A 13,212-nucleotide genomic window follows, 5' to 3' on the forward strand; every position below is an offset into this window, starting at 1 on the left:
AGGAGGAAACCCACACAGACACGGGCAGAATATGCAAACTCCACACAGAAAGGACCCGGACCACCCTGCTTGGGGATCGAACCCAGGATCTTCTTGCTGTGAGGCAACAGTGCTACCCACCGAGCCACCGTGCTGGGAACCCTGACTTGAGTGCCAGTTTTCTTGACTTTCTGCCACTGTCTGGTTTCCTGGAGGGCGGCTCGGTGGGTAGTACTGTCACCTCACAACAAGAAGGTCATGGGTTTGATTCCCAGGTGGGTGGTCCGGGTCCTTTCTGTGTGGAGTTTGCATGTTCTCCCCGTGTCTGCGTGGGTTTCCTTCGGGAGTTCCCACTTTTACAGTCCCGCTTCAGGCTGCAGCTTTGGTTTGGTTTTGTTGTATGTGTAATATGTCAGCAGCACAATAGTCCTGGATCTCCATATTGTCTCTATCTCTATACTGTTGTATATTACGTTTCATAATGGCAGTCCAGTCTTGCACTCTCTTACTATGAACACTGTTGTGTAACATTCAGAAGGTGGCTTGGCATTGTCTTGCTAAAGCAAGCAGGACTATCTTTACAAAAGATGTTGTCTAGATGGCATTATATGTTGTTTCAGAACATGTGATTATGCATATATATCATTAATGTAATAATAAACGGAATAATACTTTTCCTCTTTAGCTCAGAGATATTGCAATTATTTTTTACTAATTAATTGTAAAAACACATTTATATTTTATATGTTCTGCCCATGTTCAAGTGGATTTCCACAAGGTACTTGAATTTTCTCCTGCTTTCTAAATACTTGCCAGTACGTGGATGCTGCTCATGCATGAGTGTGCGTGTAATTGATTGGCACCCTGCCTCGGGGTATAAAATATTGAAACCACTTGTTTACCACCAGTGGCAGAGTGAATGGTACAATGCAGTGTGTTCTCATAAATTAAGTATTTCTGCAATATTGTTCATTAGAAATTCATACGCTTTTAATGACAAAAAGTACAGTGCTGGGAAAAAGTATTTGCCCCTTAACCGATTTCCACTGTTTTTGCTAATTTGTTACATTTGTGTTTCAGATTTACACATTTTAATATTTTATTAAGACAACATGAGTAAACACAAACTGCAGCATTTACATGATTTTTCTATTTATTGAAGTTAAAGATTTATTCAGAAACTATATTGCATGTATGAAAAGGTACATGAATGTCCTAAAAGTCTTGGGGATTATCTGGGATCTTGTTTTTTGGCAAATGCGAGACGAGCCTTTTTGTTCAGCAGTGGTTTGTGCCTTGCTTCCATGAATGCCATATTTGCCCAGTGTTTTCTTATTGTGAAATTACAGACCTTAACTAAAGCAAGTACGACTTCCAAGTTTTTTCCAACTATTTGTGGTAATGGCTTTTACGGGGGTTACTGAACTCACACAGTCTTAGCAATGACTTTGTAACCTTTTACTTAGTGGAATGTGACATCATGTGCTGCTATTTCAATGATGTTTAGATTCAACAAATCTGGCAGTAATCATGCCTGGGTGTGGCTAGTAAAATTGAACCCAATTGAATTTGGTTAACTGGTACATTTAGTAATTAAGGGGGCATTTACTTGTTTTCATAAGCCTAGTTAGGACTGAACATCATTTTTCTTTCAGTGAATAAAATCATTATTTTGTGTTTACTTGGGTCTTTGTCTAATATTAAAAGTAGTTTAATGATGTAACACATACAGGGGTTGGACAAAATAACTGAAACACCTGGTTTTAGACAACAATAATTTATTAGTATGGTGTAGGGCCTCCTTTTGCGGCCAATACAGCGTCAATTCGTCTTGGAAATGACATATACAAGTCCTGCACAGTGGTCAGAGGGATTTTAAGCCATTTTTCTTGCAGGATAGTGGCCAGGTCACTACGTGATGCTGGTGGAGGAAAACGTTTCCTGACTCGCTTCTCCAAAACACCCCAAAGTGGCTCAATAATATTTAGATCTGGTGACTGTGCAGGCCATGGGAGATGTTCAACTTCACTTTTATGTTCATCAAACCAATCTTTCACCAGTCTTGCTGTGTGTATTGGTGCATTGTCATCCTGATACATGGCACCGCCATTGGATGCACATGGTCCTCCAGAATGGTTCGGTAGTCCTTGGCAGTGACGCGCCAATCTAGCACGAGTATTGGGCCAAGGGAATGCCATGATATGGCAGCCCAAACCATCACTGATCCACCCCCATGCTTCACTCTGGGCATGCAACAGTCTGGGTGGTACGCTTCTTTGGGGCTTCTCCACACCGTAACTCTCCCGGATGTGGGGAAAACAGTAAAGGTGGACTCATCAGAGAACAATACATGTTTCACATTGTCCACAGCCCAAGATTTGCGCTCCTTGCACCATTGAAACCGACGTTTGGCATTGGCACGAGTGACCAAAGGTTTGGCTATAGCAGCCCGGCCGTGTATATTGACCCTATGGAGCTCCCGACGGACAGTTCTGGTGGAAACAGGAGAGTTGAGGTGCACATTTAATTCTGCCATGATTTGGGCAGCCGTGGTTTTATGTTTTTTGGATACAATCCGGGTTAGCACCCGAACATCCCTTTCAGACAGCTTCCTCTTGCGTCCACAGTTAATCCTGTTGGATGTGGTTTGTCCTTCTTGGTGGTATGCTGACATTACCCTGGATACCGTGGCTCTTGATACATCACAAAGACTTGCTGTCTTGGTCACAGATGCGCCAGCAAGACGTGCACCAACAATTTGTCCTCTTTTGAACTCTGGTATGTCACCCATAATGTTGTGTGCATTGCAATATTTTGAGCAAAACTGTGCTCTTACCCTGCTAATTGAACCTTCACACTCTGCTCTTACTGGTGCAATGTGCAATTAATGAACATTGGCCACCAGACTGGTCCAATTTAGCCATGAAACCTCCCACACTAAAATGACAGGTGTTTCAGTTATTTTGTCCAACCCCTGTATATGTGAGGCGCCCAGGCGGCACAGTAGAATATTCCGCTAGCACACCAGATTCTGAACTCTGTTGCCACCGGCCGGCTGGGCGCCATCTAGCGGGCATAATTGGCAGTGCCTGCAGCAGACTCTAATTAGCTACTGTGTCTGCTAGGGCGGGATGACCGGACTAAGTGGATGGGGTCTTTACACGCTGTGCAAGGACCCTGATTAGCAGATAGAAGCACCTGTGCAGAAGCATAGGTAAATAAGAAAGGGTCCACTAAGGACTGCTTACATTTACATTTACATTGCATGGGGTCGGAGGAGGCGTGAGCAGGAAATATACCTTCCTCAAATGCAATCAGGGATCCCCAGCAGCAGAAGACAAATTGACTATGCTAAATTGGGAGAAAAATGGGAGAAAATGCATAAATAAATAGGTAAAAAACACATATATGTGTGGCAAATATGTAAAATAGTAGAAATAGGGAAGGAGGCAAATACTTTTTCCCAGCACTGTAGCACAATGTGGACGCCTGACCATGAGCTTGTTCCAGAGCCAGGGGCATTAATATAAAGCTACTCCCATCTTTGCAGCTATAACAGTCTGGACTCCTCTGTAAAAGCTTTCAACCTGATTGTAAAGTATCTCTGATACCGAATTTCTTAGGTCAAGCAATGACGGTAGACTCACTATGGACATTCCAGTTTATGCCAAAGGTGTGCATTGGTAATGCATTCATAAGGTCAGGACTCATCAAATCCATCCCTTATGGACTGTTATGGACCTTGCTTTGTACACAGAAGCAGTTATACTACAACAGGACAGCGCCTTTCCCAAAATATTGCCTCAAAGGTAGAAGCATATTTATTTTATTAAAATGATTTTTTTTTTCCAGTGAATACAAATTTTCAAGGGTGAGAGGTTCATTCTTAATGCATCCTGGAGATTGTCAATCAAACAAGTGGTGCTTCAAATATAAAAATGACATCCTCTGTACAGCAATCGTTTTCTGAACACCACAAATCAATACAGCTTTGTTGGGCTTAAACAAGCAATCTGTGGAGAATATTTTCAATGTTATGTTGCTGAGCCACTTGAAATGTCATGAATTTGAAACACAATGTTTTAAGGCCGTAAGAAAACATTTTTGTTTTGTGCAGAATGTTAGTTTATAACTACACTTAATCCCTTTAGGCATGGCAGTGATAACAGTCGGGCAGAGTGTTTATTCCGTATCCCCGTTGCATGTGTACTGTGGTGCATGATGTGCTTGTTTCCCTTCTCTTTCACCTGTTCACGTTGGGATGTGACTGAGCTTTGTGTTCTCTGAACCTGTGTCCCAGGTACTCGTTTCAGGATGAGGAAGACATGTTCATGGTGGTTGACCTTTTACTGGGAGGAGACCTGCGCTACCACTTACAGCAAAATGTCCAGTTCACAGAAGATGCTGTCAAACTCTACCTGTGTGAGATGACCCTGGCCCTGGACTATCTACAGAGCCAGCATATCATACACAGGTGTGTATGCAACCTACTGAATACATCCTGTAATGGTACACTGTGTGATCGTACATATCGTTATTGATATAGGGCTGGGGAAACAGGTGACAGTGACAAAATTAGGTTTGTGCAAATTGGAAAAAAAACAAAGCCTTAACCTGCAGAATCGATTGTGCCAAACTTTTGGTTAAGCACGTAGCCACTGATGCACTGCTGCTTTCACATCATCATCATCACATAAAAATCTTCCTCTTCTTTATGCGTCCTAAAAGGTGGAAATCAGATGGCGCTAAACCCGGCCTATAATCTCTCTCTCAGTCTCTCAGACACAACCAATTAATCACTACACCTCCCGCCCTTACTGTTTCCAACCAAAATATGAAAGTGCAGAAACTTTTTGAAGATCCCTCGTAGAAAGTTCAAACAGTCGAGTCTGCTCATCTGGAGCCCCCCATGCCCAGTAATATCTTATCAGACCAGATAGACCAATAATGCCAGAAGTAATAATCAAAATTCAAAATGCTTTACACAGGGTACAACATACCGATTCCATCAGGTTACACTTTGGATTTTGTTATGTAACACACTTCCACTGCATAACATAACAAGATGTTAAAAAACATGACTTGCTGAGAGTCACTACGAATTACAACTACTTTGTTCCAAAGACATTGTTGGCATCCACAAAAATGAATCAGTTCATCTGGACACAAGTTTGTTGTAGAGATACGTTTCGTCACTCAATCCGAATGACTTCTTCAGTCTGAGCTGGTGGTGAATACATTGTTGGCAGTTACAGCATTATAAAGTCTACGGTAAGAAATAATGAGCTTCTTGCAGCAGTGTGGGTACATTTGAGTTCATATCTACGGAATTGCCTTTAATTCCACAATGTTACACCGGTGGCCTCTTTGTTTTGAATCTGATCAGGATTCAGGAGATGAGATATTACTTGGCCCACAGCCACTGAATGCCAGCTTCTGACAGCCAGGCTGTGTTGTTTTAAATAGGTGTCTGATATTATTAGTGCTTTTATATTGAGCGGAGTTACTGAACCCTGTTGTTACTTTTCATTCTGCAAGCATGTTTTTGATGCTGTCAGAGCTAGTAATTATACTAATTCATCTGTACTGTTGTAAGGTAAAGTGCAGGCAGGGAAAGTGCTGAGCACAGTTGAACCTTTCAATAATGTAATGACTACATTAGAGCCAAAGCTAAGAGTCTATTAAACCATGAAGCTTATTCACATTTATGATCTATAAAGCACACCTATCATTAAGAGATCTTATGGAATGATATAATATGGAGCAGACTGTATACAAGAGTAAATATGAGAAATGATAGGGTTTGTTGTCATATGTGCTGTTGTGTTTTTGTTGTTAATGCGACTAATCTGTGATCGATCATAGTTAGCTCTACTAGCTTAATGTCAAACTGCTCTCACAGGCTTTTTTTTAAATAATTTACCGTGCAAAAAATAACTACGTATTGACAAAACTGAGAAATTAGTATACATTTACCGGTCACTTTAGCAGTAAATACTGTGTGTTTATGCATATAGCCTCTGCTTTACCATGTTTCCTCTGTGACTCACAAAGCTAGCTGCTGCCCTTTTCTAAACATTTAAATTTTCGACATTTAGCAGACGCCGACCTAAACCGACCTCATGCTTCAACACTAGCCAGAAAACTGCCATTTTCTGTACATATATGCTTGCTCACAGACGCCTATGACTGGCTATTGTTGTTTAACAATTGAAACAGAAAGTCAAGTCTCAAGTATTCTATCTGGAAAACAAACCCTGGCATGTTTTTAGCATCATAACAGTTAGCTAACCGTGTCTATGACATTTGTTCATCACTATTTGTAGTTCTCTCTGGTTAAGTCAGTATACTGTAACTATAAAAATACTATAAAACTATAAAATAATTTCTAAAATATTATCAGCTATTTTTTAGTTATAGAAAATTTTTATTTAATTCCCAACATACAATAATATGCTGTTAAATTATTTAGAAGCATAAACATATGTATTGGTTTGTTCATATTTAAAAAGTCAAGTTAAAGCTAAAATTAATCTGACTACTGTTGTTGCCTTGACATGGTCTTAATACATACGGGTGACAAATTAAAGGAAAAATGACATAACATGCACTTGTTTAAGTTTGTGAAACTATACTGGAGAAATGACACACCATTGTTTTGTTGGACGATGTTCCCTTGATTTGTGTTTTAAAACAAGCATTGTCAGTCTAATTCTCCAACTGGTGTTAAAGCTGACAAACTGTAAAGGCTGCATCATATTATTTTCATTGATGTTATACTAATCAAGCTACCCCTACTGGGTAAACATATTGTCATACTGGAACAGACCCACTTCTCTCCGGAAAGAAATGTTATGCTACTTCAAAACTACGTTTAGCTGATGGTAGTTGTATTGTTCTGTTCAGGCTAGAGCTGGGCGGTTTCTGAATCACCCGGGTTAATGATTTGAATCTTAGTACTGAATCAGGAATCACGAGTCCGAGGTCTCAATTAACCCCGGATTCTATGAGTCCTCTGATTGGCTGCTGCTAAGTACACAAGGCGAGTGAGCAGGCTCACCGGAAACACCGCGGACTCATGATTTGGCTGAACCGACTTCACTCCAGTCCGTGAATCTAAGTAATAAGTTAAATATTCCAGTAAACAAGTGGTTAAACACACTTTTATGCACGTGCTATTAGTATTATTATCAGTAGTAGTGGTATAGATTAGTAATGCAGCATATTTTCTTGTAAGCAAAACAACAACAAAATTTAGTTATATTATTATTAAAATGCAAATGCTTACAGGCTACTTTAGTACTGTACCACTTAAGGACTATCATAGCCCTTCTCCATGGTAATTTATTGACTGTTTGTTTTGGTGCCACTGTGGCTGCCTGACTGGGTCAAGTTACCATGGCAATTTGTTGTTGACCATCCCCCTTGAACCCTTGACCCATTAATATACCCATCCGATTGGTAGATGAGTCCACATGTGCACATAATTCCTCTGTGACACACAAAGCTAGCTGCTGCTCTTTTGTAACCTGACCTTACACTAGAACTCTAGCCAGAAAACTGCCATTTTCTGTACACATACTGTATATGCTTGCTCACAGATGCCTATGACTGCTGATTTAACAGTTGAGACAGATAGTCAATCCCCCTGTATTTTATCTAAAAAATGCCTGGTGTTTTTAAGCACTTTTTAGGGATTTGCATAGTTTGGTACAGTATAACTAAAATAAGCTACAGGTCACTAACAATACCTGTGTCTCTCAGGCTTTTGTCTTCAGGGTCTTTAGATGACCAGCAGGCTGTTTTCATGCTATCTAAGACCACTTGTAACATGGTCGTCTCTGGGGTGTGTAATGCTCTGTTCCATGCTCTGGACTCCTGACAGGAGATCGGCCTCACAATGCAATTATTTTGTTGCACCAACTAGGGGGGAGTGTCTCCTAGCAACAGTCCTAGCTGCCATGTCATGTTGCCCGAAGAGGTAAAATTAGTCCTCGTGAAGAATTCCTAAAATAATCAAATAGAAATGACATGATATGATCTTTTCTTACTTTTTCTGTCTCAGGGTGCGAAAGGATTGGGGGATTTTCTGTTCTGTCTTGCTTCCTGTCTTCAATATGTCAGACGCACTGAAAACAATCCTTTGACATTTAGTACGGGGGCAGGTAACATGAGAGACTGTGAGAGACAATAATAACATCTAAAATGTCATAATTATTGCTAGATTAGATTCTGTGCATGTTTTATTTCTGTGTGTTATTTAAGATTTTACAAAAGTATGTAGACACTGCTAATTAGCATGTTCAGCTATTTCAGACATACAGTACCCATTGCTAACATGTTTATAAAATCAAACATACAGCCAAGAAATCACTACAGACAAACAGACAAACATTGAGTATAATGGCTTATTCTTAAGAATTCAGTATATTTTAATGTTGCACTCTTATATGATTCCAACTTTTCAACAAGTCTGTTAAATTTCAGCCCTGGTCCACTGCAAGTGCTCGTATTATGAAAAGGAAATGTCTAATAGCAGCAACAGTTCAGTGGTGATACAGCCTCATAAAACACTTCTCAAGTACTAAAGCATGTAAGATGCAAAAATAGAAAAACTGTCCATCCTTGTTTTCAACCTCATTACAAACAACAATTTCCACATTTTTGTTTTGTCAAATTTAAAGTATTGTGGCGCTCAGGTGGCGCAGCAGTAAAACACGCTAGCACACAAACCAGAGCTGACATTTTGAACTCGTCGGTTCGAACTCAGCTCTGCCATCCGACAGGCTGGGCGGCTACATAAATAACAACTGGCTGTTGTTTATACAGGGTGGGGACCTCATAACTGATGCAATTACGACCTCTGCTGGCTGATTAATGGCACCTGCACAGAGTCAGGGGATAATGCGTTGATCAGGGTGTGGCTCTCCATACACAAAGCTGATGCAAATATGAAGTCGCCTCGTGCAGGTGAAAAGATGCAGTCGACTACAGCACACGTGTCGGAGGGGGCTTGTCGTCTTAGCTCTATTCAACCAGGGTGGAGATCAACATCAGTAGAGAGGAAGTATATAGCAATCGGGTAATTGGATATGATTAGATTGGGAGGAAAATTGGGAAGTATTGTTTGGAAGGAAGTATGTCTTGAGCTGTTTATTCTGTTAACAGGAAGGCTTAAGGCTACAGCATACAGTGACATTCTAGAAAAGCACACACTTCCAATGTTGAAGAAACTGACAAAAACAGTGATTTTCTGTTCCAGAATCACTTTACTAATGCAATTATTGCTGAACAGATGCCAGGCATTTATTGATTTTCACACACCGCTTCCTGGGTCCAGTTGAAAACACTGCCCACAGGATATAATACTCACTGGACTAAATAGCAATCCTTTGCAGGACAGCACGCTAATGTAAAAGAACCAATCTAGTTTTTGGCAGGTAACATGGGAAAATGTGAGAGACAGTAATAACATTTAAAATGTCATAATTATTGTTAGATTAGATTCTGTGCATGTTTTATTAATGTGTGTTATTTAAGATTTTACAAAAGTATGTAGACACACTGCTAATTAGCATTTTTAGCTATTTCAGCCATACCTATTGCTTACATGTTTATAAAATCAAACATACAAGCATCAAGCATATAAAATAGGTTATTCTTAAGAAATCAGTAATGCCAGCTTTTTTAATATTATATGATGCCAACTTTTCAACAAGATGAAATGTCTCATAGCAGCAATGGTTCAGTGGTGACGCAGCCTTATAAACACTTATCAAGTACTATCCATTCTTGATTAAAAATTCATTACGAACAACAATTTCCTTATTTTTGTTTTGTTAAATATAAATTATTGTTTGGATGTGCTTCCAATTTTAAAGAAATTGACAAGAAAGTGATTTTCTGTTCCAGAATCATTTTACTAATGCAATTATGGTTGAACAGATGCCAGGCATTTATTGATATTCACACACTGTTTCCTGGGTCCAGTTGAAAACACTGCCCACGAGCAGGAATACTTACTGGACAAAATGGCAATCCTTTGCAGGACAGCACACTCACATACTTAAAGTATGTAGACACACTTCTAATTAGCATGTTCAGCTTTTTCAGACATACCTATTGCTAACGTTTATAAAATCAAGCATACAGCTTAGAAATCGCTAAGATAAACGTTAAGTAAAATAAAGAAATCAGTATATTTTAATTCCAGCTTTTAATGTTATATGATGCCAACTTTTCAACAAGTCTGTTAAATTTCTGCCGGAATACTGCAGGAATACTTACTGGACAAGAAGGCAATCCTTTGCAGGACAGCACATTTCAGTGTTTTTTGGTGGTGGGAATTGAAAGAACATGTGAGACTCCTTAAAGATAAGAATAAAACCCAGAACCTTAGAAATCATGTTTAGTGACACTTACTCTACCAGCTTTATCACCATGCCATCCAGTAAATGAAAGTAAGTCCCCAATAAGCAGTAGAATGATTGTTAATGCAGCCTAGTGGTAGCCTTGTGTATAGAGCTTTGGTCTATCAATCGAAAGGTTGAGAGTTTAAATTCCAGCTCTGCTATTCAGCCAGTGTTGGGCCCATTAAAGGCCCTTAACACTCTCTGCTCCAGGGATGACCCTGCGCTCTGACCCCAGTTTTCCAGGTATGCGAAAAAAGAATTTCGTTGTACTGTACTTGTGTGTATATATCAGCCATAACATTAAAACCATCTCCTGGTTTCTGCACTCACTGTCCATTTGATCAGTTCCACTTACCATATAGAAGACATTTGTATTTCTGCAATTACTGACTGTTGTCCATCTGTTTTTTTACATATCTTTTTAGCCTGCTTTCACCCTGTTCTTCAATGGTCAGGACCCCCACAGGACCACCACAGAGTAGGTATTATGTAGGTGGTGGATCATTCTCAGCACTGCAGTGACACTGACATGGTGGTGGTGTGTTAGTGTGTGTTGTGCTGGTATGAGTGGATCAGACACAGCAGCGCTGATGGAGTGTTTAAATACCGTGTCCACTCACTGTCCACTCTATTAGACATTCCTACCTAGTTGGTTCACTTTGTAGATGTAAAGTCAGAGACGGTCGCTCATCTACTGCTGCTGTTTGAGTTGGTCATCTTCTAGACCTTCATCAGTGGTCACAGGACGCTGCCCACAGGGGGTGCTGTTGGCTGGATATATTTTTGGTTGGTGGACTATTCTCAGTCCAGCAGTGACAGTGAGGTGTTTAAAAACTCCATCAGCACTGCTGTGTCTGATCCACTCATACCAGCACAACACACACTAACACATCACCACCATGTCAGTGTCACTGCTGTGCTGAGAATGAGCCACCACCCAAATAATACCTACTCTGTGGTGGTCCTGTGGGGGTCCTAACCATTGAAGAACAGAGTGAAAGCAGGCTAAAAAGCTATGTAGAGAAACAGACGGACTACAGTCAGTAATTGTAGAGAACTACAAAATGCTTCTATATGGTAAGTGGAGCTGATAATATGGACAGTGAGTGTAGAAACAAGGAGGTGGTTTTAATGTTATGGTTGATTGGTGTATATGACAAATAAAGGCATTATGTTTTATTATAAAAATGTGGTAGTAGGTTTGTAGGTGGATTGGCTGAGTAAATATGTCCAGCCTTTTGGGAACAGGTTAACTATGGGACAGCAGTAGCTTAGAGGTTAAGGTACTGGATTAGTAATCAGAAGGTTGCTGGTTCAAGCCCCATCTCTGCCTAGCTGCTACTGTTGGACCCCTAAGCAAGATCCTTAACCCCTGATTGCTCAAACTGTATTAGGTCACAATTGTATGTCGTTTTGGATAAAAGCGTCCACAAAATGCCAAAAATGTAAATACTGCACTATAATTTCAGGTTCTTCTAAATCAAGAAATTGTAATGGTTTTATTTTTTTGGTGAGAAGGTGGGGGGTATTTTATTTCAAATTTGGAATGATCGGAGGACACAGTGTTGTTTCTCCTCCACAGTTTCTTATGTGTGTAAGATGTAGGAAACAGTAAGTTCCAAGTTAATGTCTACTAATCTGATCATCTTGGCTGGCTCACAACAGTGTGTGATTTGTCTTCATTTGTGTGTGTGTGTGTGTGTGTGTGTGTGTGTGTGTGTGTGTGTGTGTGTGTGTGTGTGTGTGTGTGTGTGTGTGTGTGTGTGTGAGTGAGAGAACCCACAGTGAGGCACTAATGTGTGTGCTGCAGGCATGTAGTGTGTGTCTGAGGCAATTAGCAGGCGTGCAGAAATCTATGTAGCCCCCCTGAGAGACAAGCATTTGCACCAGAAAAGGGCAACAGGGCTCTGTGGTATTATTTCTCGTATCACAAACCTTCCAAAACATGCATGAGTGAGTGAGGAAACGTGTGAGCATGCCCTGTGCAGAGAGTATAGGCAGGAATACACTACACAGGGCACGCTCACTCGTTTCCTCACTCACTCATGCATGTTTTGGGAGGCACTGGACCCTGACTAGAATAAATCAGTTAAAATAAATCCAGAAGCACACTCTCTTTAGAAAGTCCTATCCAAGCAGAAGCACTTTGTTTTATTAGTCAGTCCCTGCAAGGAAGCTATTCGAGTCGTCAGCAGAAGTTGTACACACTTCTGTACAGTAAGTAGCATTATATGCTTCACTAAAGCATAACTAAAACCGCAGAACTTTTAAATTGCATCATTTTCCCCCCGGGTGGCTTAGTTTCAATTATTTAGTGACAGAAAGTGGAGACATAAAACATACCATTACCCCTAGTTAGAAATCCAGGGTTGAAGTTAAGAAGGCCTGATCCGTGTCATGGTGCTGCGTGCATGCTGGCATCCATTGTGAAAAGGACAGTTCCGGATTTAGCTCGACTGCAGCTTTTGAGGAACTTTATTAATATTTTAACTTTATTCAGGTGCTTTTGTGTGATTTTCACACTGGGTTGAGAGTTTTATATGAATAAATAGAAATAATTTTACTTTATTAAATGTGAGTGTGATAGAACTGAAAGTAAAAACTGACATTACGTTTCGAAAACGAAAAAAATCTGACAATGTACTGTTTATATGACCATCTTTTCCCTCACTAAGTATATGTTAAGGAAACATTTTTGAAAGGCTGGCACTACTACACATTACTGACTACATTTCCCAGACTCCCATGTACTGATCTGTTCATCCTTCACAAGATGGATGGATGGATGGATGGATGGATGGTTGGATGGATGGTTGGATGG

General features: G+C 40.3%; 1 protein-coding gene across 1 annotated transcript in view; it reads left to right on the top strand.

Moving 5' to 3' along the window:
- LOC134314264 (serine/threonine-protein kinase 32C-like) overlaps positions 1-13,212 on the top strand; it is a 151,318-nt gene that overhangs the window by 111,790 nt on the left and 26,316 nt on the right. The window contains exon 4 of the mRNA XM_062994823.1: positions 4,280-4,453. Coding sequence (XP_062850893.1) covers positions 4,280-4,453 — 174 coding nt within the window. The remainder of the gene's footprint in view (positions 1-4,279; positions 4,454-13,212) is intronic.

Source organism: Trichomycterus rosablanca, chromosome 5 (assembly GCF_030014385.1).
Source record: "Trichomycterus rosablanca isolate fTriRos1 chromosome 5, fTriRos1.hap1, whole genome shotgun sequence".
Classification (NCBI taxonomy): domain Eukaryota; kingdom Metazoa; phylum Chordata; class Actinopteri; order Siluriformes; family Trichomycteridae; genus Trichomycterus; species Trichomycterus rosablanca.